General features: G+C 59.7%; 3 protein-coding genes across 3 annotated transcripts in view; 1 reads left to right on the top strand and 2 right to left on the bottom strand.

Moving 5' to 3' along the window:
• The first annotated feature begins 1,200 nt into the window (after positions 1-1,200).
• Positions 1,201-10,062, top strand: GIPC1 (GIPC PDZ domain containing family member 1). The gene is made up of 6 exons (XM_054295042.1): positions 1,201-1,470; positions 3,089-3,274; positions 6,020-6,200; positions 7,056-7,171; positions 7,996-8,077; positions 9,857-10,062. Exons 1-6 carry the CDS (start codon positions 1,201-1,203, stop codon positions 10,006-10,008), a joined length of 987 nt encoding a protein of 328 aa, XP_054151017.1. The 3' UTR covers positions 10,009-10,062.
• A 373-nt stretch (positions 10,063-10,435) lies between these two features.
• LOC128950163 (collagen alpha-1(X) chain-like) lies at positions 10,436-11,900 on the bottom strand. The gene is made up of 2 exons (XM_054295040.1): positions 11,327-11,900; positions 10,436-10,807 (listed from the first exon to the last, which is right to left on the bottom strand). The coding sequence occupies exons 1-2, from the start codon at positions 11,898-11,900 to the stop codon at positions 10,461-10,463; spliced, it is 921 nt and encodes a 306-aa protein (XP_054151015.1). The 3' UTR covers positions 10,436-10,460.
• Positions 11,901-15,472: 3,572 nt separating this feature from the next.
• The window catches only part of LOC128950164 (venom factor-like), a 61,413-nt gene continuing 50,236 nt past the window's right edge, over positions 15,473-26,649 (bottom strand). Inside the window, exons 34-40 of the mRNA XM_054295041.1 lie at positions 25,725-25,811; positions 24,551-24,656; positions 22,523-22,612; positions 21,334-21,420; positions 19,205-19,288; positions 17,383-17,518; positions 15,473-15,672 (exon numbers count right to left, since the gene is read on the bottom strand). Coding sequence (XP_054151016.1) covers positions 15,531-15,672; positions 17,383-17,518; positions 19,205-19,288; positions 21,334-21,420; positions 22,523-22,612; positions 24,551-24,656; positions 25,725-25,811 — 732 coding nt within the window. The 3' untranslated portion in view covers positions 15,473-15,530. The remainder of the gene's footprint in view (positions 15,673-17,382; positions 17,519-19,204; positions 19,289-21,333; positions 21,421-22,522; positions 22,613-24,550; positions 24,657-25,724; positions 25,812-26,649) is intronic.

The raw sequence follows: 26,649 nt of genomic DNA, 5'->3' as shown, positions 1-26,649 counted from the left end.
CGCTCCGGCAGCAGCGCCCGGCCGGTGAGGGGGGACCGGGACCGGGACCGAAACCGGAACCGGAACCGGAAACGGAACCGGGACCGGGACCGAGCCCGGGGGGGCCGGGACCGCGTGCGGGAGGGGGCGGGGCCGGGGCCCGGCGGGAACCGGAACCGGAACCGGGGCCGGGCCGGGGGTCCCGGGGGGGAACCGGGCCCGGGAGCGGGAGGGACCGGGGGGAAACCGGGGAGGGACCGGGGGAGGAACCGGGGCTCGGGGACCCCCGCTCCGTGCCTCAGTTTCCCCTCTCGCCTTTCAGCCCCAGCGGAGCAGAGCGGGACCCCCCCGAAATACCGGGGAGGGGGCAGCGAGAGAGCCCCGGGAACACCGGGAGCCCCCCGGGGACACCGGGACCCCCCCAGGGACACCGGGACCCCCCTGGGCACCCCCCAAAACCAACTCGACGCCCCCCAGAAAGCCCCGAACGCCCCCAAAACCCCCCTGAACCCCCCACCAGAGCCCCCAAAACCCCCCGGACCCCCTCGGCTCCACCCAAATCCCCCCCAGACACCCCCAAAGCCCCCCAAAATCTCCTCCTAGACGCCCAAACCTCCACCAGACTCCCCCAGCCCCCCAAGACCCCCCAAAACACCCCTAGACTCCCCAAAACCCCCCAAACCCTGTCCTAGACCCCCTCAATCCCCTCTACACCCCCCCAAAACCCCCTCAGAACCCCCAAGGCTCCCCCAAACCCTCCCTAGACCCCCCCAAATCCCCTCCTCACCCCCCCAAAACCCCCTTCTGACCCCCCAAGACCCCTCCAGCCCCCCAAAACCCATTCCTGGACCCCCCAAAACTCTCCCCAGACCCCTCCACACCCCCTCAGCTCCACCTAAACCCCCCAAAAGCCCCTCCTAGAGCCCCCCAAACTCCCCCAAACCCCATCCTAGACCCCCCAATCCCCTCTAGACCCCCCCAGCCCCCCAAAAAACCCCCTCCTAGAGCCCCCAATCCCCCTCCTAGATCCCCCAAACCTCGCCAAGACCCCCCAAACCCCCCCAAATCCCCTCCTAGACCCTCCAATCCCCTCCTAGACCCCCCAAATCCCCCCAAACTCCCCCCAAATCCCCTCCTAGACCCCCCCAACCCCTCCTAGACCCCTCCAATCCCCTCCTAGACCCCCCAGTCTCCCCAGATCCCCCTCCCCTGAGCCCCGGGATGCCGCTGGGGCTGGGCCGCCGCAAGAAGCCGCCGCCGCTGGTGGAGAACGAGGAGGGGGCCGGGGGGCGCGGGGGGGCCCCGGGGGAGCCCGGGGGGGCCCCGGGGGGGGTCCCGGGGGCGGCGCCCCCCCCCCACCCGCTGCGGCCCCGCCTGGTGTTCCACACGCAGCTGGCGCACGGCAGCGCCACCGGGCGCGTGGAGGGGTTCGGGAACGTGCGGGAGCTGTACGGGAAAATCGGGGAGGCCTTCGGGATCCCCCCCAGCGAGGTGAGACTGGTTATACTGGGATATACTGGGTTATACTGGGATATACTGGGATATACTGGGATGGGGTTCGGGAACGTGCGGGAGCTGTACGGGAAAATCGGGGAGGCCTTCGGGATCCCCCCCAGCGAGGTGAGACTGGTTATACTGGGATATACTGGGATATACTGGGAATGGATTGGGATGGGCTGGGAACAGGCTGGGTTATACTGGGATAGACTGGGATATACTGGGATGGGGTTCGGGAACGTGCGGGAGCTGTACGGGAAAATCGGGGAGGCCTTCGGGATCCCCCCCAGCGAGGTGAGACTGGTCATACTGGGATATACTGGGTTATACTGGGATATACTGGGATATACTGGGATGGACTGGGTTATACTGGGATCGATTCGTATAGACTGGGATATACTGGGTTATTCTGGGTTATACTGGGTTATACTGGGATGGGGTTTGGGAACGTGCGGGAGCTGTACGGGAAAATCGGGGAGGCCTTCGGGATCCCCCCCAGCGAGGTGAGACTGGTTATACTGGGATATACTGGGATATACTGGGATATACTGGGTTATACTGGGATAGACTGGGATAGACTGGGATATACTGGGATAGACTGGGATAGACTGGGATAGACTGGGTTATACTGGGATAGACTGGGTTATACTGGGATAGACTGGGATAGACTGGGATAGACTGGGTTATACTGGGATAGACTGGGATGTACTGGGTTATACTGGGATAGACTGGGTTATACTGGGATAGACTGGGTTATACTGGGATAGACTGGGATAGACTGGGTTATACTGGGATAGACTGGGTTATACTGGGATAGACTGGGATGTACTGGGTTATACTGGGAATGCATTGGGTTGTACTGGGAGGGGTTTGGGACAGGCTGGGCTATACTGGGTTATACTGGGATGGCCTGAAATTGGGCTGGGTTATACTGGGAGGGACTGGCAGGGACTGGGATATACTGGGATGCCACACTGAGCACACCAGCGTCCCCAGGTGTTGTCCCCTGTCCCCAGGTGCTGTTCTGCACGCTGAACACGCCAATGTCCCCATGCCCCCTGTCCCCAGCGTCCCCAGGTGATGTCCCCTCTCCCAGGTGATGTCCCCAGCGTCCCCAGGTGTTGTCCCCTGTCCCAGGTGATGTCCCCAGTGTCCCCAGGTGATGTCCCCTCTCCCAGGTGATGTCCCCAGTGTCCCCAGGTGATGTCCCCTGCCCTAGGTGATGTCCCCATGTTCTGTCCTGTGTCCCCAATGTCCCCACCTGTCCCCAGGTGCTGTTCTGCACACTGAACACGCCCCAGGTGGACATGGAGAAGCTCCTGGGCGGGCAGATTGGGATGGGGGATTTGTCCCCAGTGTCCACAGGTGTTATCCCCTGTCCCCCAGGTGTTATCCCCTGCCCCAGGTGTTGTCCCCAGTGTCCCCACTGTCCCCACCTGTCGCAGGTGCTGTTCTGCACGCTGAACACGCCCCAGGTGGACATGGAGAAGCTCCTGGGGGGGCAGATTGGGCTGCAGGGTTTGTCCCCAATGTCCCCTGATGCTGCCCCAGGTGTTATCCCCTGTCCCCCAGGTGTTGTCCCCAATGTCCCCACTGTCCCCACCTGTCGCAGGTGCTGTTCTGCACGCTGAACACGCCCCAGGTGGACATGGAGAAGCTCCTGGGCGGGCAGATCGGCCTCGAGGATTTCATCTTCGCGCACACGCGCGGCCGCCAGAAGGACGTGCAGGTGCTGAAATCCGAGGAGGCGCTGGGGCTCACCATCACCGACAACGGCGCCGGATACGCCTTCATCAAGGTGAGACACACCTGGGACAGGTGAGACACACCTGGGGACACACCTGGGGACACGCCTGGGACAGCTGGGTACGGCTGGGGACACATAGGGACAGAGCTGGGGCTCACCATCACCGACAATGGGGCTGGATACGCCTTCATCAAGGTGAGACACACCTGGGACAGGTGAGACACACCTGGGGACACACCTGGGCACACATGGGAACACACGGGGACAGTGCAGGTGCTGAAATCCGAGGAGGCGCTGGGGCTCACCATCACCGACAACGGCGCCGGATACGCCTTCATCAAGGTGAGACACACCTGGGACAGGTGAGACACACCTGGGGACACATCTGGGCAGGTGAGACACACCTGGGGACACACCTGGGCAGGTGGGACACACCTGGGGACACCTGGGGACACACGTGGGGGACAGGTGAGACACACCTGGGTGGGGGCAATGGGGCTCGCTATCACCGACAGCAGCACTGGATACACCTTCGTCAAGGTGAGACACACCTGGGGACGCACCTAGGGACAGGTGAGACACACCTGGGCAGGTAAGACACCCCTGGGGACAGCTGGGGACACACCTGGGTGTGTGTGCTGGGGCTCACCATCACCAACAACAGAATGGGCTACGCCTTCGTCAAGGTGAGACACACCTGGGGACGACACACCTAGGGACAGGTGAGACACACCTGGGGACACACCTGGGTAGGCGAGACATACCTGGGCAGGTGAGACACACCTGGGTGGGGACAGTGAGGCTCACTGTCAGCAACAATGGAGCGGGCTACGCCTTCACCAAGGTGAGACACACCTGGGGCCACACCTAGGGACAGGTGAGACACACCTGGGCAGGTAAGACACACCTGGGCAGGTAAGACACACCTGGGTAGGTGAGACACACCTGGGGACAGCAGGGTGGGGGCAGTGGGACAGTGCTGGGGCTCACCATCACCAACCACAGGTGACCCCAGATGACCTCAGGTGTGACCCAGGTGTCCCCAGGTGTGTCCCAGGTGTGTCTGTGTCCCCAGCGTATCCATGAGGGGTCAGTGATGGCACGCACGCCCCAGGTGTGACCCAGGTTACCCAGACCCCACGTTACCCAGGTGTTACCCAGGTGTTACCCAGGTGTTCCCAGGTGGTTCAGGTGCCCCCAGGTGTAACTCAGGTGTAATCCAGGTGTGTCTCTCCCCTCCAGAGGATCCATGAGGGCTCGGTGATGGCGCGCACGCCCCAGGTGTGACCCAGGTTACCCGGGTTACCCAGACCCCAGGTTACCAGTGTTACTCCAGGTGTTCCCAGGTGTAACTCAGGTGTATCTCAGGTGTAACCCAGGTGTGACCCAGGTGTGTCCCTGTTTGCAGAGGATCTGTGAGGGGTCGGTGATGGCGCGCCTGCCCCAGGTGTGACCCAGGTTACCCGGGTTAGCTAGGTTACACAGGTTACACAGGTTACACAGGTGTGTCCAAGGTGGTTCAGGTGCGTCCCAGGTGTAACCCAGGTGTGTCTGTGTCCCCTTGGCGTATCCGTGAGGGCTCAGTGATGGCGCGCACGCCCCAGGTGTGACCCGGGTGTTACACAGGTGTGTCCCAGGTAGCTCAGGTGTGTCCCAGGTGTAACTCAGGTGTGTCTCTCCCCCACACAGAGGATCCATGAGGGGTCAGTGATGGCACGCACGCCCCAGGTGTTACCCAGGTTACCCAGACCCCACGTTACCCAGGTGTTACCCAGGGGTTACCCAGGTGTTCCCAGGTGGTTCAGGTGTAACTCAGGTGTGCCCAGGTGTATCTCAGATGTCCCTTCTGTCCCCTCTAGAGGATCCGTGAGGGCTCGGTGATGGCGCGCATGCCCCAGGTGTGACCTGGGTTAGCTGGGTTACACAGGTGTTCCCAGGCGGTTCAGGTGCCCCCAGGTGTGTCCCAGGTGTAATCCAGGTGTGTCTCTCCCCCCCAGCGTATCCATGAGGGCTCGGTGATGGCGCACACGCCCCAGGTGTGACCCAGGTTACCCGGGTTAGCTAGGTTACAGAGGTTACACAGGTTACACAGGTGTTCCCAGGTGTGTCCCAGGTATCTCAGGTGTAACTCAGGTGTGACCCAGGTGTGTTTTCCCCCACATAGAGGATCCGTGAAGGGTCGGTGATGGCGCACACGCCCCAGGTGTGAGCCAGGTGTTACCCAGGTGTTCCCAGGTGTGTCCCAGGTATCTCAGGTGTATCTCAGGTGTAACTCAGGTGTAACTCAGGTGTGTTTCCCCCCCCAGCGTATCCACGAGGGCTCGGTGATGGCGCGCATGCCCCAGGTGTGACCCAGGTTAGCTGGGTTACACAGGTCACACAGGTTACCCAGGTGTTTCCAGGTGTGTCCCAGGTATCTCAGGTGTAACCCAGGTGTAACCCAGGTGTGACCCAGGTGTGTTTTCCCCCACATAGAGGATCCACGAGGGCTCGGTGATGGCGCACACGCCCCAGGTGTGACCCAGGTTACCCGGGTTAGCTAGGTTACAGAGGTTACACAGGTTACCCAGGTGTTCCCAGGTGTGTCCCAGGTATCTCAGGTGTAACTCAGGTGTGACCCAGGTGTGTTTTCCCCCACATAGAGGCTCCGCGAGGGCTCGGTGATGGCGCGCACGCCCCAGGTGTGACCCAGGTTACCTGGGTTACCCAGACCCCAGGTTCCCCCAGGTTACCAGTGTTACTCCAGGTGTTCCCAGGTGTGACTCAGGTGTGACCCAGGTGTGTTTTCCCCCCCAGCGGATCCGGGAAGGGTCGGTGATGGCGCGCACGCCCCAGGTGGGCGTCGGGGACGTGCTGGAGGCGCTGGACGGGCGCAGCCTGGTGGGCACGCGGCACTTCGAGGTGGCGCGGCTGCTGCAGGAGCTGCCCCGCGGACACCAGTTCAGGCTGAGGCTGACGGAACCACGGAGAGCCTGGGGTGGGTACTGGGAGGGACTGGGATGGACTGGGAGGGACTGGGAGGGACTGGGAATCAATGGGATTGAACTGGGATGGACTGGGATTGAACTGGGATTGATGGAGCTTGAGCTGCCTCGAGGGCACCACTTCAGGCTGAGGCTGACGGAACCACGGAGAGCCTGGGGTGGGTACTGGGAGGGACTGGGAGGGACTGGGAATCAATGGGATTGAACTGGGAGTGATTGGGATTGAACTGGGAGTGATTGGGATTGAACTGGGATGGACTGGGATTTAACTGGGATGGGCTGGAATTGAACTGGGAGTGATTGGGATTGAACTGGGATGGACTGGGATTTAACTGGGAGTGAATGGGATCGATGGAGCTGGAGCTGCCCCGAGGGCACCACTTCAGGCTGAGGCTGACCAAGCCCGGGAGGGCCTCTGGTGTCCCCCTTGTCCCCTCTGTCCCCTGCATCCCCTCTGCCCCTGTGTCCCCTCCCTGTCCTCTGTGTCCCCTCGGTGTCCCCATCTGTCCCCTGTGTGACCCTGTGTGTCCCCTCTGTCCCCTCCCTGTCCCTCTGTGTCCCCTCTCTGACCCCCCATCCCCTCTGTGTCCCCTCTGTCCCGTCTGTGACCCCTCTGTGTCCCCTGTGGCTCCTCCCTGTCCCCTCTGTCCCCCATGTCCCCATCTGTCCCCTGTGTCCCCCCTGTGTGCCCCCCCTCTGTCCCCCCATGTGACTCCTCTGTCTCTTCTCTCTGTCCCCTCTCTGTTCCCTGTGTGACCCCTCTGTGTCCCCTCTGTGTCCCCTCTGTGTCCCCTCCCTGTCCCCTCCCTGTCCCCTGTGTGACCCCTCTGTGTCCCCTCTGTCCCCAGACGGGATCGGGCCCCGTTCCGGGGGGGTCTCGGCTCGGGGGGGGCCCCCCCAGGTGCTCTCGGGCCGGGGGACGCTGAGGCTGCGCTCAAGGGGCCCGGCCACGCTGCAGGAGCAGGTACGGACCCAAAATAACCCCAAAAACACCCTAAATTCACCCCAAAACACCCCCAAAACAGGCCATGCTTCAGGAACAGGTACGGACCCAAACCAGCACAAAATAACCCCAAAAACACCCTAAAATCACCCCAAAACACCCCCAAAACAGGCCACGCTTCAGGAACAGGTACGGACCCAAAACAGCACAAAATAACCCCAAAATCACCCCAAAAACACCCCAGAAACATCCCCTGGAGACCCCAAAACTGCTGCAGGAGCAGGTACGGACCCAAAACGGCCCAAAATCACCCCAAAAACACCCTAAAATCACCCCAAAACTGGCCACACTGCAGGAGCAGGTACGGACCCAAAACCACCCAAAATCACCCCAAAAACACCCTAAAATCACCCCAAAAACACCCCCATAACAGGCCACGCTGCAGGAGCAGGTACGGACCCAAAAGGGCACGAAATCACCCCAAAAACACCCCAAAAACACCCCAAAACATCCCCTAGAACCCCCAAAACCAGTCTGGGAACCCCCAAAATATCCACTGGAGACCCCAAAATATCCCATGCAATCCCAAAATGTCCTGGGGACCCCAAAATCCCCTTGGGACCCCCCAAAATGTCCCCAAGGACCCCCAAAAATCACCCCGGAGACCCCCAAAATCCCCTTAGGACCCTCGGGATCCTCAAAATCCCCTTGGGGACCCCCCAAAATCCCTTCAGAACCACCAAAATCCCTTTGGGAACCCCCAGAATCTCTTTGGGATCCCCAAAATCCCCGTGGGACCCCCCAAAATCCCCCAAAATCGCCCAAAACGCCCCAAATCCCCGCAGCCGTCGGCGTTCGAGGAGCGCGCGGTGGCCAAGGTGGACGATCTGCTGGAGAGCTACATGGGCATCCGGGACAGCGAGCTGGGTGAGCACCCCGAAAACTGCGACACCCCAAAATCCGGGACCCCAAAATCCTGGGGGAACCCCAAAATCCCAGGGATTACCCCAAAAAAACTCCCTGGGATCACCCCAAACCCTCCGGGTTCTGCTGGAGACCTACATGGGCATCCGGGACAGCGAGCTGGGGGAGCACCCCGAAATCCACAGGGACCCCGAAATCCTCAGGGACCCCAAAATCCAGGGGAACCCCCTAAAAAAACCCCCGGGATCACCCCAAAACTGCCTCGATCACCCCAAACCCCCCGAGTTCTGTTGGGGAGCTCCATCCAGGACAGCGAGCTGGGGGAGCACCCCGAAATCTGGGAACCGCAAAATCCTGGGGACCCCCCAAAAATCCTGGGGGACCCCAAAAAACACCTGGGGATCACCCCAAAACTGCCCTGAACACCCCAAACCCCCCCGGGCTCTGCTGCGGAGCTCCATGGGCATCCGGGACAGCGAGCTGGGGGAGCACCCCGAAATCCACAGGGACCCCAAAATCCTGGGGGAACCAAGCCCCGGGATCCCTGGGCTGTGCCCTGATGTCCCCAGTCTGTGACAATGCTGTTCCTGTCCCCCATGTCCCCCAACGTCCCCAGTGTCCCCCAACGTCCCCAGTGTCCCCAGCGTCCCCGCAGCCGCCACCATGGTGGAGCTGGGCCGCGACGCCCGTGACCCTGATGGTGTCCCCAAGGTCCCCAATGTCCCCGATGTCCCCGATGTCCCCGCAGCCGCCACCATGGTGGAGCTGGGCCGTGACGCCCGTGACCCCAACATGTCCCCAATGTCCCCGATGTCCCCAATGCCTCCAATGTCCCCAGTGACCCCAATGCCCCCGATGTCCCCAATGTCCCTAATGTGTCCCCAATGTTCCCGCAGCCGCCACCATGGTGGAGCTGGGCCGCGACGCCTGTGACCCTGACGGTGTCCCCAATGTCCCCAACATGTCCCCGATGTCCCCAGTCTCCCTGCAGCTGCCACCATGGTGGAGATGGGCCCTGACGCCCGTGACCCCGACGTGTCCCCAATGTGTCCCCAATGTCCCCGATGTCCCCAGTGACCCCAGTGACCCCAATGTCCCCAGTGTCTCTGCAGCCGCCACCATGGTGGAGCTGGGGCGCAATGCCCGTGACCCCAATGTGTCCCCAATGTCCCCGATGTCCCCGATGTCCCCAATGTCCCCGACACTGTGTGTGTCCCCAGTGTCCCCAGTGTCCCCACAGCCGCCACCATGGTGGAGCTGGGCCCTGACGCCCGTGACCCCGACGTGTCCCCAATGTGTCCCCAATGTCCCCAATGTCCCCGACACTGTGTGTGTCCCCAATGTCCCCAACATGTCCCCGATGTCCCCAGTGTCCCCAATGTCCCCAATGTCCCCAATGTGTCCCCGATGTCCCCAGTGCCCCCAACATGTCCCCAATGTCCCCAATGTCCCCAACATGTCCCCGATGTCCCCAATGCCCCCAGTGTGTCCCCAATGTCCCCAATGTGTCCCCAATGTCCCCAATGTGTCCCCGATGTCCCCAATGCCCCCAGTGTGTCCCCAATGCCCCCAGTGTCCCCAATGTCCCCAATGCCCCCAGTGTGTCCCCAATGTCCCCAATGTGTCCCCGATGTCCCCAATGCCCCCAGTGTGTCCCCAATGCCCCCAGTGTCCCCAATGTCCCCAATGCCCCCAGTGTGTCCCCAATGTCCCCAATGTCCCCAATGTCCCCAATATGTCCCCAATGTCCCCAATGTCCCCAATGTCCCCATGTCCCCGCAGCCGCCACCATGGTGGAGCTGGGCCGCGACGCCCGCGACCCCGACGCGCTGGCCGAGGCTCTGGACGCTCAGCTCGGCGACTTCGCCTTCCCCGACGAGTTCGTGTTCGACGTCTGGGGCGCCATCGGCGACGCCAAGGCCGGACGCTGCTGAGAGCCGGAAAACGGGAGCCCCCCAAAACTGGGACCCCAAAAACCGCCTGGCTGGGACCCCAAAAACCAGGACCCCAAAACCACTGGGACCCCCCCCAAAACTGCCTGGGTGGGACTCCAAAACCTGGCACCCCAAAACCCCAAGACACCCCCAAATGGGGACCCCAAAACCCCGGGACCCCAAAACCCGGGACCCCGAAACCACTGGGACCCCAAAACGCAGGACCCCAAAATCCTGGAACCCCAAAACCCAGGACCCCAAAAACCACTGGGACCCCCAAACCTGGGACCACAAAAGCACTGGGACCCCAAAAACATGGGATCCCCAAAAACCACTGGGACCCCAAAACCCAAGACACCCCAAAACCACTGGGACCCCCAAAATCCCAGGACACTCCCTGATGGGGACCCCAAAAACCACTGGGACCCCAAAACCACAAAACCCCAAAAACCTCAGGATCCCAAAACCCACTGGATCCCCAAAAACCACTGGACCCCAAAACTGCTGGGACCCCAAAACCCCCAGACACCCCAAAACCACTGTGACCCCAAGACCTGGGAACCCCAAACCCCAGGACCCCAAAACCTTGGGACACCTCCTGATGGGGACCCCAAAACCCCGGGACCCCAAAAACCACGAGACACTACAAAACTCCCTGGGACACCCCAAAAACCCCGGACATCCCATGATGGGGACCCCAAAACCACTGGGAACCCAAAACCCACTGGGACCCCCAAACTCTGGGAGACCTCCTGATGGGGACCCCAAAAGCCCAGGACACCCCAAAACCCCCAGGACACTACAAAACTCCCTGGGACCCCCAAAACCCTGGGACACCCCCCTGAATGGGGACCCCAAAACCCACTGGGATTGGGGACCCCAAAACCCTGGGACACCCCCGGAACTCCCTGGGACACCCCCAAATCCGGACCCTCAAAACTACTGGGACCCCAAAAACCTTGGGACCCCCCCAAAATGGGGACCCCAAAATCGCCTGGGATTGGGGACCCCAAAACCCTGGGACACCCCCAAAACTCCCTGGGGGCCCCCAAATCAGGACCCTCAAAACTCCCTGGGGCACTACACAACCCCAGGACACCCCAAAAACCGCTGGGACACCCCAAAAAATCCCGGGACTCTCCTGAATGGGGACCCCAAAAAAACGCTGGGACCCTCCCAAATGGAGACTCCAAAACTCCCCGGGATTGGGGACCCCAAAACTCTGGGACACCCCAAAAACCACTGAGACCCCTCTTGATGGGGACCCCAAAATCCCAGGACACCCCGAAATCCCGGGACCCCCAAAACCCCGGGAAACCCCAAAAACTATCTGGGACCCCAAAAACCTTGGGACCCTCCTGGATGGGGACCCCAAAATCCCCTGGGATTGGGAACCCCAAAACCCCGGGACACCCCCAAAACCCCCAGGGGCTCCCTTGAATCAGGACCCCCAAAACTCCCCAGGACACTACAAAATCCCGGGACACCCCAAAAAACGCTGGGACCCCAAAAATTCCGGGACCCTTCCAAATGGGAACCCCAAAATCCCCCAGGACTGGGGACCCCAAAACTCTGGGACACCCCAAAAACCACTGAGACCCCTCTCGATGGGGACCCCAAAATCCCAGGACACCCCGAAATCCCGGGACCCTCAAAACCCCGGGAGACCCCAAAAACTTCCTGGGACCCCAAAAACCCCTGGGTTCCCCCCAGGTGGGGACCCCAAAACCCCTCAGAATTGGGGACCCCAAAACTCTGGGACACCCCCGGGACCCCCAAAAACCACTGGGACCCCAAAAATCCCAGGACACCCCAAAAACCCCCCAGGGCCTGTGGGACTGGGGACCCCCCAAAACCTCCCAGGACCTCCCCCGGGGATTGGGGACCCCCATAACTGGGGGGCCCCCCATAATTAGGGGGAGCCCCCCCCAAAAGCTGGAACCCCCCCCCCCACCCCCCAAAATCTGCTGGACCCCCGAAGTGCCCTGAGCCCCCCCTGGGGAGTCCCCCAAAAATTCCCTGTGCCCCCCCCCTCCCCCCCCGGACCTGCGGACCCCCAAATTCCGAACCCCAAAATTCCCCGTGGGCCCCCCCCCCTTTGAACCTGGGGACCCCCAAATTCCTTTGTGTCCCCCCCCCCACTGTGGGGCCCCCCCTCATCTGGGCACCCCCCGGTGCCATCTGAGCCTGTCACTGTCACTGTCACAAACTGTCACCTGTCACTGTCACCTGTCACCTGTTGCTGTCACCTGTCGGTGTCACCTGTCACTGTCACTGGCACCTGCTGGCCCCTCCCCTCCCCCCCGGGATATTTTTGTATTTTCGTGGAAAAAATTTGGAGATAAAAAAAAAACAAAACAGAGAAACGGGAACGGCTGTGGGGGAGGGGAGGGACACACCTGGGGACAGGTGGGGGCACCTGGGGACACACCTGGGGACAGCTGGGACATCTCAGACACACCTGGGGACACACCTGGGGACAGCTGGGGGCACCTGGACACACCTGGGACACACCTGGACACACCTGGGGATACCTGGGACACACCTGGGGATGGCTGGGGGCACCTGGGACATCTCAGACACACCTGGGACATTCGGGACACACCTGGCACATCTCATCACACACCTGAGCACACCCGGGGGCACTTGGGGCACACCTGGGACATCTGAGACACACCTGGGACACACCTGGGGACAGCTGGAGCGCACCTGTGCACACCTGGGACATCTCATTACACACCTGAGCACACTTGGGGTACACCTGGGGGCACCTGGACACACCTGGGACACACCTGGGACATCTGGGACACCCCTGGGCATATCTTGGACACACCTGGATACACCTGGACACACCTGGGCACACCTGGAACATCTTGGACACACTTGGGGCACACCTGGGAATATCTGGGATACACCTGGGGACACACCTGAGACATCTCGGACACACCTGGGGACACCTGGGCACACCTGGGACATCTCATTACACACCTGAGCACACTTGTGGCACACCTGGGGGCACCTGGACACACCTGGGACATCTGGGACACCCCTGGGCATACCTGGGACACACCTGGGTACACCTGGAGTGCACCTGGGCACACCTGGAACATATTGGACACACCTGGGGTACACCTGAGACACACCTGGGGTACACCTGGGGTACAACTGAGCACACCCGGGCACACCTGGGCACACTCATTACACACCTGGTCACACCTGGGGCACACCTGGACGCACCTGTGTCGCTCCTGCGCCAAGGTGGAGGCAGGAGCAGGTGAGGGCAGGAGTGTAGAAATGCCCCAGAGACCCCCCAAAATTGCCCCAGGTGCAGGGCTTGGGGTGCAAAATTTGGGGTGAGAAATGAGGGGTGCGGGGTTTGGGGTGTGAAATTTGGGGTGTGAAATGTGGGGTTCAGAGTTTAGTGTGCAAAATTTGGGGTGTGAAATTTGGGGTGTGAAATTTGGGGTGACGAATGTGGGGTGCAGCGTTCAGGGCAGGAAATGTGGGGTGCAGAGTTTGGGGTGCAAAATTTGGGGTGTGGGGATTGGGGTGTGAAATTTGGGGTGGGAAATGTGGGGTGCAGAATTTGGGGTACCAAGTATCAGGTGCAGGGTTTGGGGTGCAAAATTTGGGGTGACGAATGTGGGGTGCAGCGTTCAGGGTGGGAAATGTGGGGTGCAGAGTTTGGGGTGCAAAATTTGGGGTGTGGGGTTTGGAGGTGTGGAGTTTGGGGTGCTGAGTGTGGGGTGCAGAATTTGGGGTGCAGAACTTGGGGTGTGAAATGTGCGGTGCAGAATTTGGGGGGTGGAGTTTGGGGTGTGAAAATTTGGGGTGTGAAATGTGGGGTGCAGAGTTTGGGGTGCAAAATTTGGGGTGCAGGGTTTGGGGTGGGAAATTTGGGGTGCAGGGTTTGGGTGTGGGGTTTGGCATGCAGAGTTTGGGGTCCTTGACTGGTATGGTGTCCCCATGCCCCCTCTGATGTCCCCATGTCCTCTCTGGTGTCCCCTTGACCCCTCTGATGTCCCCATGTCCTCTCTGGTGTCCCCATGACCTTTCTGGTGTCCCCCTGTCCTCTATGATGTCCCCATGACCCCTCTGAAGTTTCCATGTCCCCTGTGTTGTCCCCATGTCCCTTACCATGTCCCCACGTCCCCTCTGGTGTCCCCTTGTCTCCTACTGGGTCCCCATGACCTCTCTGATGTCCCCATGTCCCCTAGGATGTCCCCATGTCCCCTCTGGTGTCCCCATGACCTCTCTGATGTCCCCATGTCCTCTGTGGTGTCCCCATGTCCGTTATGGTGTCCCTGTGCCCCCTGTGGTGTCCCCACGACCTCTCTGATGTCCCTGTGTCCTCTTTGGTATCCCCACGTCCCTTGTGGTGTCCCCACATCCCCTGTGATGTCCCCATGTCCCTCATGGTGTCCCCATGTCCCTCATGGTGTCCCCATGTCCGTTACAATGTCCCCACGCCCCCTCTGATGTCCCCACATCCCCTGTGATATCCCCATGACCCCTGTGATGTCCTCATGTCCCCCATGGTGTCCCCCATGTCCCTTATGGTGTCCCCATGACCCCTGTGATGTCCCCATGACCTCTCTGGTGTCTCCATGCCCCTTGTGGTGTCCCCACATCCCCTGTGGTGTCGCCATGACCACTATGACGTCCGCATGTCCTCTGTGGTGTCCCCATGTCCGTTATGATGTCCCCATGTCCCTTACCATGTCCTCATGACCTCTCTGGTGTCCCCAAGTCCCTTATGGTGTCCCCATGTCCCGTGTGGTGTCTCCATGCCCCCTGTGATGTCCTCATGTCCCATATAATGTCCCCACATCCCCTCTGATGTCCCCCTGTCCTCTCTGGTGTCCCCATGTCCCATCTGATGTCCCCATGACCTCTGTGGTGCCCCCATGACCCTTCCGGTGTCCCCATGTCCCTTGTGATGTCCCCATGTCTGGTCTGGTTTCCCCGTGACATCCGTGGTGTCCCCATGCCCCCTCTGATGTCCCCCTGTCCTCTCTGATGTCCCCATGTCCCTCATGGTGTCCCCAAATCCCCTATGATGTCCCCATGACCCCTCTGATGTCCCCCTGTCCTCTCTGATGTCCCCATGTCTCCTCTGATGTCCCCATGTCCCCTTGGTGTCCCCACATGTCCCCCCCTTCAAGGACACCGAAGCCAATTGCTCAGAAATGACTTTTTTAACCAAAAACCCCCCAAAAAAACGTGAGGAGGGGACAAAAAGTGACAGGAGAAGAGCGGTGACACCCCAGGACTGGGTGCCACGGGTGGGTTGGTGACACCTCAGGTTGGTGACACCTCAGGTTGGTGACACCCAAGGGTGGTGGCACCTTGGGGACCCAGCTGGGACTCGGTGCCAGCTGAGGGGGGTTGGTGACACTCCGGAATTGGGTGCCACCAGCGGGTTGGTGACACCTCAAGGTGGTAGCACCCAAGGTTGGTGACACCCCAGGGTGGTGACACCTCAGGGTGGTGGCACCCCAGGGTGGTGGCACCTCGGGGGCTCAGGTGGGACAGCCGAAGAACGCCATGTTCTCGGAGAACTCGACGAAGTCCTGGCAGCGGCGCTGGAGCGACGCGTCCTGGCACGCGGCCTCCGAGGGCCACTCCTCCAGCCAGGTGTCCTTGCCCATCAGGTACCGGTACCTGGGGACACGGGGGACAGCTGGGGACACGGGGACAGACAGGGGGACATAGGGACAGAGGGGATAATAGGGGCAATGGGGACAATGGGGACTTGGGGACAATGGGGACCCAGGGGATATAGGGGCGGCCTCTGAGGGCCACTCCTCCAGCCAGGTGTCCTTGTCCATCAGGTACCAGTACCTGGGGACATGGGGGGACAGCTGGGGACACGGGGACAGCTTGGGGATATGGGGACACAGGGACAGACACAGGGACATGGGGACTGAGGGGATCATGGGGACAATGGTGACAGTGGGGATACAGTGACCCTTGGAGGCCACTCCTCCAGCCAGGTGTCCTTGCCCATCAGGTACCGGTACCTGGGGACACGGGGGGACAGCTGGGGACACGGGGGACAGACAGGGGGATGTAGGGGACAATGGGGACAATGGGGACAGACAGGGAGACATGGGGACAATGGGGACAGTGGGGACAGTGGGGACAGTGGGGATATAGGGGCGGCCTCTGAGGGCCACTCCTCCAGCCAGGTGTCCTTGCCCATCAGGTACCGGTACCTGGGGACACGGGGGGACAGCTGGGAACATGGGGGACACGGGGACAGACAGGGGGACATGGGGGACAGCTGGGGACATGGGGACAGACAGGGGGACATGGAGACAGACAGGGGGACAACTGCGGGGACATGGGGACAGGGGGGACAATGGGGAAAATGGGGGCAGTGGGGACAAGGGGGACATCAAGAATTTAGGGGACAATGGGGACAATGGGATATGGGACAGTGGGGGCAATGGGGACAATGGGGATAGAGGGGCATTGGGGACAATGGGGACAGTGGGGACAATAGGGCAATGGGGACATTGGGAATTCAGAGGACAATGGGGACAATGGGTGTAGAGGGGCAATGGGGACACAGGGGACAAACATGGAGACAGCCATGGGGACACGGGGACATGGGAACAGATGTGGGGACAGTGGGGATAAAGGGGATATAGGGAACAATGGGGCAATGGGGACATTGGGGACAATGGGGATATAGAGGACAGGGGACACCGGGGACAGTGGGGACAATGGGGATAGGGAGGCAATGGGGACAATGGGGACAATGGGGGTATAGAGGACAGGGGACACTGGGGACACAGGGGACAATGGGGCAATGGGGAGAGTGGGGACAGTGGGGACAATGGGGATATAGAGGACAGGGGACACAGAGGACAATGGGGACATCCAGAATTCAGGGGACAATGAGGACACAGGGGACAATGGGGACAGTGGGGACACAGGAGACATTCAGAATTCAGGGGACACACAGCGGACAATGGGGACAATGGGGACAGGGGACAGTGGGGTACAATGGGGACAGTGGGGACACAGGGGCCAATGGGGATACTGGGGATATAGAGGACAATGGGGATATAGGGGACAGTGGCGACAGTTGGGACACCGGGGACAATGGGGACAATGGGGATATAGGGGCAATGGGGACAATGGGGACATCGGGAATTTAGGGGACAATGGGGACAGTGGGGACAATGGGGACACTGGGGACATTGGGAATTCAGGGGACAATGGGGATATAGAGGACAAATGGGGAGAAACGGGACAGTTGGGACCCAGGGGACACTGGGGACCTTCGGGACATTGGGGACCCAGGGGACCCAGGGGACATTGGGGACCCAGGGGACACTGGGGACATCGGGGCTGGTGTCCTACTGTCTGCCGCTGGCCCAGAGGTCGCTGGCCTGTCCCCAGAGCAGGTAGTCCTGTCCCCTCTGCAGCCTCAGGGCGTCCCTGCACTGCTGGTGGCTCACGAAGGTCCTGTTGCTGCCCGCCGGGTTCTCGTCCGTGCCTGTCACCGTGTCACCGTGTCACCATGATGGCACCGTGTCACCATGGCGCCGTGTCACCATGTCACCATGGCACTGTGTCTCCATGGCACTGTGTCACCATGGTACCGTGGCACCATATCACCGTGTCGCTGTGATGTCACCATGTCGCCATGGCACCATGGCACTGTGTCACCATGGCACCAGGGCTCCATGGCACCATGGCACCGTGGCACTGTGTCACCATGTCACAGTGTAACCATGGCATCATGTCACCATGGCACCATGGCACCATGTCACTGTGTCACTGTGTCACCATGGCACCGTGGCACTGTGTCACCATGTCACAGTGTAACCATGGCATCATGTCACCATGGCACCATGGCACCATGGCACAGTATCACCATGGCACCATGGCACTGTGTCACTGTGTCACCATGGCGCCGTGTCACCATGGCACCATGGTACTGTGCCACGGTGGCACAGTCACCATGGCACCATGTCATTGTGTCACCATGTCACCATGCCACGGTGTCACCTCCACCCCCAAAAATGGCACAGTGTCACCGTGTCACAGTGTCACCATGGCACCGTGTCACCATGGCACCCTCTCATTGTATCACTGTGTCACCGTGGCACCGTGTCACCATAGCACCGTGTCACCATGTCACCATGGCACCATGGCATCATGTCACAGTGTCACTGTGTCACCATGTCATTGTGTCACCATGGCACTGTGTCACTATGGCACCAGGGCAACATGTCACCATGTCACTGTGTCACCATGGCACCGTGTCACCGTCTCACCATGATGTCACCATGTCACCACAGCACCGTGCCACAGTGTCACCTCCATCCCCCAAAAATGGCACAGTGTCACCGTGTCACCGTGTCACCATGGCACCATGTCACTGTGTCACTGTGTCACCATGTCACTGTGTCACCGTGTCACTGTGTCACCATGGCAACCATGGCACTGTGTCACCATGGTACCATGTTACCATGGCACTGTGTCACCATGGCACCATGGCACTGTGTCACCGTGTCACCATGGCATTGTATCACCATGGCACCGTGTCACCGTGTCACAGTGTAACCATGGCACCATGGCACCATGTCATCCTGTCACCATGGCACAGTGTCACCATGGCACCTTGTCACTGTGTCACCGTGTCACTGTGTCACCATGGCACCATGGCACTGTGTCACCGTGTCACCATGGCATTGTATCACCATGGCACCGTGTCACCGTGTCACAGTGTAACCATGGCACCATGGCACCGTGGCACTGTGTCACTGTGCTACCATGGCACCATGTCATTGTGTCACCATGGCACTGTGTCACCATGGCACCAACCCCAACTGGGTGACATTGACCCCACTTGGGTGACACTGACCCCAGTTAGGTGACACCAGCCCCAGTTGGGTGACACCAACCTCAGTTTGGTGACATTGACCCACCTGGGTGACACCAACCCCACCCAGGTGACACCACCCCACCTGGCTGTCCCCAACCAACGCACTTGAGTGTCCCCATCTTCAGGTGACCCCCCACCATGTCCGTCCCCCCCCCATGATGGCCTTGTCCCCCCAATGGTGGCCTTGTCCCCACCATGATGGCCATGCCCCCAGTGGTGGCCGTGTCCACCCCCGTGGTGGCCTTGTCCCCAGCCCATGGTGGCCTTGTCCCCAGCCCATGGTGGCCGTACCCATCTTGATGACCGACAGCACCTCCATAACGTAATTGTCGTAGGCCGGGGTCTCCTCCTGTGCCACCACCCTCACCTTGTACACTGCCAGGGGACAATGGGGACATTGGGGACATTGGGGACAGTCACCCCTGTGCCACCACCCTCACCTTGTGCACTGCCAGGGAACATTGGGGACAATGGGGACAATGGGGACAGTCACCCCTGTGCCACCACCCTCACCTTGTACACTGCCAGGGGACAATGGGGACATTGGGGACATTGGGGACAGTCACCCCTGTGCCACCACCCTCACCTTGTGCACTGCCAGGGGACAATGGGGACACATTGGGGACATTGGGGACAGTCACCCCTGTGCCACCACCCTCACCTTGTGCACTGCCAGGGGACAATGGGGACACATTGGGGACATTGGGGACAGTCACCCCTGTGCCACCACCCTCACCTTGTGCACTGCCAGGGGACAATGGGGACACATTGGGGACATTGGGGACAGTCACCCCTGTGCCACCACCCTCACCTTGTGCACTGCCAGGGGACAATGGGGACACATTGGGGACATTGGGGACAGTCACCCCTGTGCCACCACCCTCACCTTGTACACTGCCAGAGGACAATGGGGACATTGGGGACAATGGGGACATTGGGGACATTGGGGACAATGGGGACAGTCACCCCTGTGCCACCACCCTCACCTTGTGCACTGCCAGGGGACAATGGGGACATTGGGGACAATGGGGACAGTCACCCCTGTGCCACCACCCTCACCTTGTGCACTGCCAGGGGACAATGGGGACATTGGGGACAATGGGGACAGTCACCCCTGTGCCACCACCCTCACCTTGTGCACTGCCAGGGGACAATGGGGACATTGGGGACAATGGGGACAGTCACCCCTGTGCCACCACCCTCACCTTGTACACTGCCAGGGGACAATGGGGACACATTGGGGACATTGGGGACAGTCACCCCTGTGCCACCACCCTCACCTTGTACACTGCCAGGGGACAATGGGGACACATTGGAGACACATTGGGGACAATGGGGACAGTCACCCCCGCCAGGGTGGCCCTTCCGTGTCCCTTGTCCCCACCGTGTCCCTCCCTGGTCCTGCCATGTCCCCGATGTCCCCAAGCCACCCTCCATGATCCCTTATCACCCCATGTCCCCAATGTCCACTCCCATTGTCCCTGATGCCCCCAGTGCTCCCAATGTCCACAATGTCCCCAATGTCCACAATGTCCCCAATGTCTGGATTGTCCCCCAGTGTCCCCAATGTCCCCAATGTCCCCATTGTCCACCAATTCCCCCAAGATCCCCAATGTCCCCAATGTCGCAGATGTCCCCAATGTCCCCATTGTCTCCATTGTCCCCATGTCCCCAATGTTCCCAATTCCCCCAGTGTCCCCATTGTCCCCACTGTCCCCAATGTCCCCCAATGTCCTCAATGTCCCAAATGTCCCCAGTGTCCCAAATGCCCCAATATCTCCATTGCCCCCTTTGTCCCCATTGTCCTCAACATTCCCCAATGTCCCCATTGCCCCCATTGTCCCCCAATGTCCCCATTATCCCCAATGTCCCTGATGTCCCCAATGTCCCCAATGTCCCCCTTGTCCCCAATGTCCCCATTGCTCCCGTTGCCCCCATTATCCCTATTGTCCCCAACATCCCTGATCTCCCCATTGCCCTCAATGTCCCCATTGTCCCCAATGTTCCCCATTGTCCCCAATGTTCCCCAATGTCCCCAATTCCCCCAATTCCCCCAGTATCCCCATTGTCCCCAACATTCCCCAATGTCCCCAATGTCCCCAATGTCCCCCAATGTCCCAAATGCCCCCAATAACTCCATTGTCCCCAATGTCCCCATTGTCCCCAATGTTCCCCAATGTCCCCAATTACCCCAATTACCCCAGTGTCCCCATTGTCCCCACTGTCCCCAATGTCCCCCAATGTCCCCCAATGTCCTCAATGTCCCAAATGTCCCCAGTGTCCCAAGTGCCCCAATATCTCCATTGCCCCCTTTGTCCCCAATGTTCCCATTTTCCCCAATGTCCCCATTGCCCCCATTGTCCCCATTGTCCCCCATTATCCCCAATGTCCCCAGTGTCCCCACTGTCCCCATGTCTCACCGAAGTCCACCCCGGGCTCGCAGGCCTTCTCGATGCGTTGGTTGACCGTGATGTCCACGGGCTCCTCCTGGTGCTTGATGCAGCTCTCTGTGGGGACATCACGGGGACATCGTGGGGACATCACAGGGAAATGACAAGGACTTCACTATGGCCATGACATGTCTCCACCATGACCATGACGTGTCCCACCATGGCCATGAAGTGTCCCATCACATCAACGTGTCCCACCATGGCCAGGACACGTCCCCATCATGACCATGACGTGTCCCACCATGACCATGACGTGTCCCACCATGACCATGAAGTGTCTCATCACATCAACGTGTCTCACCATGACCGTGACACGTCCCCATCATGGTGACATGTGACATCTCATCACTGATGTGTCCTACGATGGCCATGAAGTGTCCCATCACATCAACATGTCCCACCACGACCGTGACATGTCCCCACCATGGCCATGACATGTCCCATCACATCAACGTGTCCCACCATGACCGTGACACGTCCCTACCATGGCCATGACATGTCCCATCACATCAACGTGTCCCACCATGACCATGACGTGTCCCACCATGAACATGGCATGTCCCCATCATGGCAGGGACATGCCCCCACCATGATCATGACACGTCCCCATCATGGTGACATGTGACATCTCATCCTTCAGGTGTCCCATCATGACCATGACATGTCCCCACCATGACCATGACATGTCCCACCATGGCCAGGGACATGTCCCTACCATGGCCATGAAGTGTCCCATCACATCAACGTGTCCCACCATGGCCAGGACACGTCCCCATCATGGTGACATGTGACATTTCATCATTGATGTGTCCCACCATGACCACGACATGTCCCACCACGACCATGACATGTCCCCATCATGACCATGACATGTCTCATGACATCAGCGTGTCCCACCATGACAATGACGTGTCCCACCGTGGCCATAAAGTGTCCCACCATGACTGTGACGTGTCCCACCACAGCCATGATGTGTCCCATCACATCAACGTGTCCCACCATGACCATGACTTTTCTCCACCATGACCAGAACATGTCCCCACCATGGCCATGACTTCTCCCACCCTGCCCCCGTGTCCCCGTGTCCCCGTGTCCCCGTGTCCCCATGTCCCACCATGGCCATGACGTGTCCCCCCGTGTCCCCGTGTCCCCATGTCACCTTCGGCGCAGCGACAAACGTCCCCCTGGCAGATCTTGTTCAGTTTCCCTCCCTCCTTGTCCGGGTGGTAGAATCGCGTGCAGCGATCGTCTGCGGGGACACGGGGACATCAGGGGACAGCTGGGGACAGCTGGGGACATCAGGGGACAGCTGGGGACGGCTGGGGACAGTGGGGACATCAGGGGACAGTGGGGACAGCTGGGGACATCAGGGGACAGCTGGGAACAGTGGGGACAGCGGGGAACATCAGGGGACAGTGGGGACAGCTGGGGACATCAGGGGACAGCTGGGGACGGCTGGGGACAGCTGGAGATGTGGGGACAGCAGGGGACAGCAGGGGATAGCGGGGGACAGTAGGGGACAGGAGGGGATGTGGGGACAGCTGGGGACATCGGGACAGTGGGGACAGGGACAGGGTGGGGACAGGGACAGGGACAGAGAGGACAGAAGGGGCAGAAGGGACAGGGACAAGGACAGGGGACAAGGACAGGGATAGGACAGGGACAAGGAGGGGACAGGGATGGGGACAGAGGGGACAGGCACAGGGACAGGGTGGGGATAGTGACAGGGACAGGGACAGTGACAGTGACAATGACAGTGACAGTCACACACCGATGCTATAGTGGCTGTAGACACTGACAATGACAGTGACACAGTGACACAGTGACACAGTGACAGTGACAATGACAATGACACACCAATGCTGTAGTAGCTGTAGACAGTGACAATGACAATGGCAATGACAGTGACAATGACAATGACAATGACAATGACAGTCACACACCAATGCTGTAGTAGCTGTAGACGCTGACAGTGACAGTGACAGTGACACAGTGACACAGTGACACAGTGACAATGACAATGACACACCAATGCTGTAGTAGCTGTAGATGCTGACAGTGACAGTGACAGTGACAGTGACACAGTGACACAGTGACACAGTGACAATGACAATGACACACCAATGCTGTAGTAGCTGTAGACGCTGACAGTGACAGTGACACAGTGACACAGTGACACAGTGACAGTGACAATGACAGTGACAATGACACACCAATACTGTAGTAGCTGTAGATGCTGACAGTGACAGTGACAGTGACATAGTGACACAGTGACACAGTGACAATGACAATGACACACCAATGCTGTAGTAGCTGTAGACGCTGACAGTGACAGTGACAGTGACACAGTGACACAGTGACAGTGACAATGACAATGACAATGACACACCGATGCTGTAGTAGCTGTAGATGCTGACAGTGACAGTGACACAGTGACACAGTGACACAGTGACACAGTGACAATGACAATGACACACCAATGCTGTAGTAGCTGTAGATGCTGACAGTGACAGTGACAGTGACACAGTGACACAGTGGCACAGTGACAATGACAGTGACAATGACACACCAATGCTGTAGTAGCTGTAGACGCTGACAGTGACAGTGACAGTGACACAGTGACAATGACAATGACAGTGACAATGACACACCGATGCTGTAGTAGCTGTAGATGCTGACAGTGACAGTGACAGTGACACAGTGACACAGTGGCACAGTGACAATGACAGTGACAATGACACACCAATGCTGTAGTAGCTGTAGATGCTGACAGTGACAGTGACAGTGACACAGTGACACAGTGACAATGACAATGACAGTGACAATGACACACCGATGCTGTAGTAGCTGTAGACGCTGACAGTGACAGTGACAGTGACACAGTGACAGTGACAATGACAGTGACAATGACACACCGATGCTGTAGTAGCTGTAGATGCTGACAGTGACAGTGACAGTGACATAGTGACACAGTGACACAGTGGCACAGTGACAATGACAGTGACAATGACACACCGATGCTGTAGTAGCTGTAGACGCTGACAGTGACAGTGACAGTGACACAGTGACAGTGACAATGACAGTGACAATGACACACCGATGCTGTAGTAGCTGTAGACGCTGACAGTGACAGTGACAGTGACACAGTGACACAGTGACAATGACAATGACAGTGACAATGACACACCGATGCTGTAGTAGCTGTAGACGCTGACGGCCGCCGGCTGGATCAGCCCCACCTGGAACCTCTGGTGGGCCTTGAAGGCGAAACACTCCTGGGCCCTGTGTGACACCTGGGGACAGGGATGGGGACAGCATGGGGACAGGGATGGGGACAGGGATGGGGACAGGGACAGGGACAGGGATGGGGACAGGGATGGGGACAGGGATGGGGACAGGGACAGGGACAGGGACAGGGATGGGGATGGGGACAGGGACAGGGACAGGGACAGCATGGGGACAGGTGACAGGGATGGGGACAGGGACAGCAATGGGGACAGGGACAGGGGGTAGGGGAGAGGGACAAGGGACATGGGACATGGTAGAGGGACATGGGACAACAACAGGGACAGGGATGGGGACAGGGGACAGGGACAGGGGACAGGGGAAAGGGACAGGGACAAGGGACAGGGGACATGGTAGAGGGACATGGGACAACAACAGGGACAGGGATGGGGACAGGGGACAGGGACAGGGGACAGGGAACATTGGACAGAGACAAGGGGACAGGGGGACATGGGGACAGGGGACATGGGGGTGGCACTCAGACAGGCTGCGAGCCACGTCCCCAACGCACCTGTTCCTGTCCCCAGCCACGTCCCCGTGCTGTCCCCACCCATCCCTGTCCTTGTCACCACCTTGAGACTGTTGCTGTCACCACCCCTGTCCCAGCTGTGTCCCTGTCACAGCCCTGTCCCCTTCCTGTCCCTGCCCATGTCCCCAACTCCATCCTGACCCCTGTCCCCATCCCTGTCCCTGTCCTGTCCCCATCCTTGCCCCTTTCCCTGTCCTGTCCCCATCCCTGTCACTGTCCTGTCCCTGTCCCCACCCCTGTCCTCTCACATTCCTGTCCCATCTTGTCCCCGTGTCCCTCCTGTCCTCAGTGTCCCCCATGTCCCCACCTTCATCATCACGCCTGTCACCCTTCTGTCCCTGCTCATGTCCCCAACTCCATCTTGGGTCCTGAGACATCTTGTCCCCATCCCTGTCCCACCTTGTCCCTGTCCCTGTCCCTGTCCCTGCCCCATCATGTGCCCACCCCTGTCCCACCTTGTCATTGTCCCATCCCTGTCCCTGCCACCACCCCAGTCCTGTCTCCACCCCCGTGTCCCCAATGTCCCCAGTGTCCCCAGTGTCCCCACCTTGTCCAGGTAAATGACGACGTTGCTCCGCTCTTTGTCCTGGTCCAGCTCGAACTTGGAGATGTACCTGTCCACGCCCTCGGACAGCTGGGGACATGGGGACAGAGGGGACAGAGTGACATTGGGGACAGAGGGGACAGCGTGACATTGGGGACAGAGGGGACAGCGTGACATTGGGGACAGCAGGGACAGCAGGGACAGAGTGACATTGGGGACAGAACGACATTGGGGACAGAGGGGACAGAGTGACATTGGGGACAGTGGGGACAGCGTGACATTGGGGACAGCAGGGACAGCGCAACATTGGGGACAGCAGGGACAGAGTGACATTGGGGACAGAGGGGACAGTGTGACATTGGGGACAGCAGGGACAGCAGGGACAGCAGGGACAGAGTGACATTGGGGACAGAACGACATTGGGGACAGAGGGGACAGAGTGACACCAGGGACAGTGGGGACAGAGTGACACCAGGGACAGTGGGGACAGTGGGGACAGTGGGGACAGAGTGACACTGGGGACAGAGTGACACCAGGGACAGTGGGGACAGAGTGACATTGGGGACAGAGCGACATTGGGGACAGCAGGGACAGATTGACATTGGGGACAGAGTGACACCAGGGACAGTGGGGACATTGGGGACATTGGGGACACTGGGGACAGTGTGACACCAGGACAGAGGGGACAGTGTGACATTGAGAACAGAGTGACACCAGAGACAGTGGGGAGACAGAGTGACATTGGGGACAGCAGGGACAGTGTGACATTGGGGACAGAGTGACACTGGGCATGGGGGACATTGGGGACATTGGGGACAGTGTGACATTGGGGACAGCAGGGACAGAGTGACATTGGGGACATTGGGGACAGAGCGACATTGGGGACAGCGGGGACAGACTGACATTGGGGACAGAGTGACACCGGAGA

Source organism: Melozone crissalis, unplaced genomic scaffold (assembly GCF_028551555.1).
Source record: "Melozone crissalis strain CALT ecotype California unplaced genomic scaffold, PUWL_Pcris_2 ptg000473l_1, whole genome shotgun sequence".
Lineage (NCBI taxonomy): Eukaryota > Metazoa > Chordata > Aves > Passeriformes > Passerellidae > Melozone > Melozone crissalis.
The sequence above is the reverse complement of the archived record's forward strand: the minus strand, read 5'-3'. Positions and strand labels throughout refer to the sequence as shown.

Excerpts from the sequence above, each read along its gene's own strand:
- LOC128950163 (XM_054295040.1), bottom strand. The coding sequence starts at position 11,900 with ATGGGGGTCCCCAATCCCCGGGGGAGGTCCTGGGAGGTTTTGGGGGGT. Across the intron at positions 10,808-11,326 it reads GGTCCCAGATAGTTTTTGGG|TGTCCTGGGGGTTTTGGGGT; the intron begins GTTTCCCGGGGT and ends GGAGTTTTGTAG.
- GIPC1 (XM_054295042.1), top strand. The coding sequence starts at position 1,201 with ATGCCGCTGGGGCTGGGCCGCCGCAAGAAGCCGCCGCCGCTGGTGGAG. Across the intron at positions 6,201-7,055 it reads GGAACCACGGAGAGCCTGGG|ACGGGATCGGGCCCCGTTCC; the intron begins GTGGGTACTGGG and ends CTCTGTCCCCAG. Across the intron at positions 8,078-9,856 it reads CATCCGGGACAGCGAGCTGG|CCGCCACCATGGTGGAGCTG; the intron begins GTGAGCACCCCG and ends ATGTCCCCGCAG.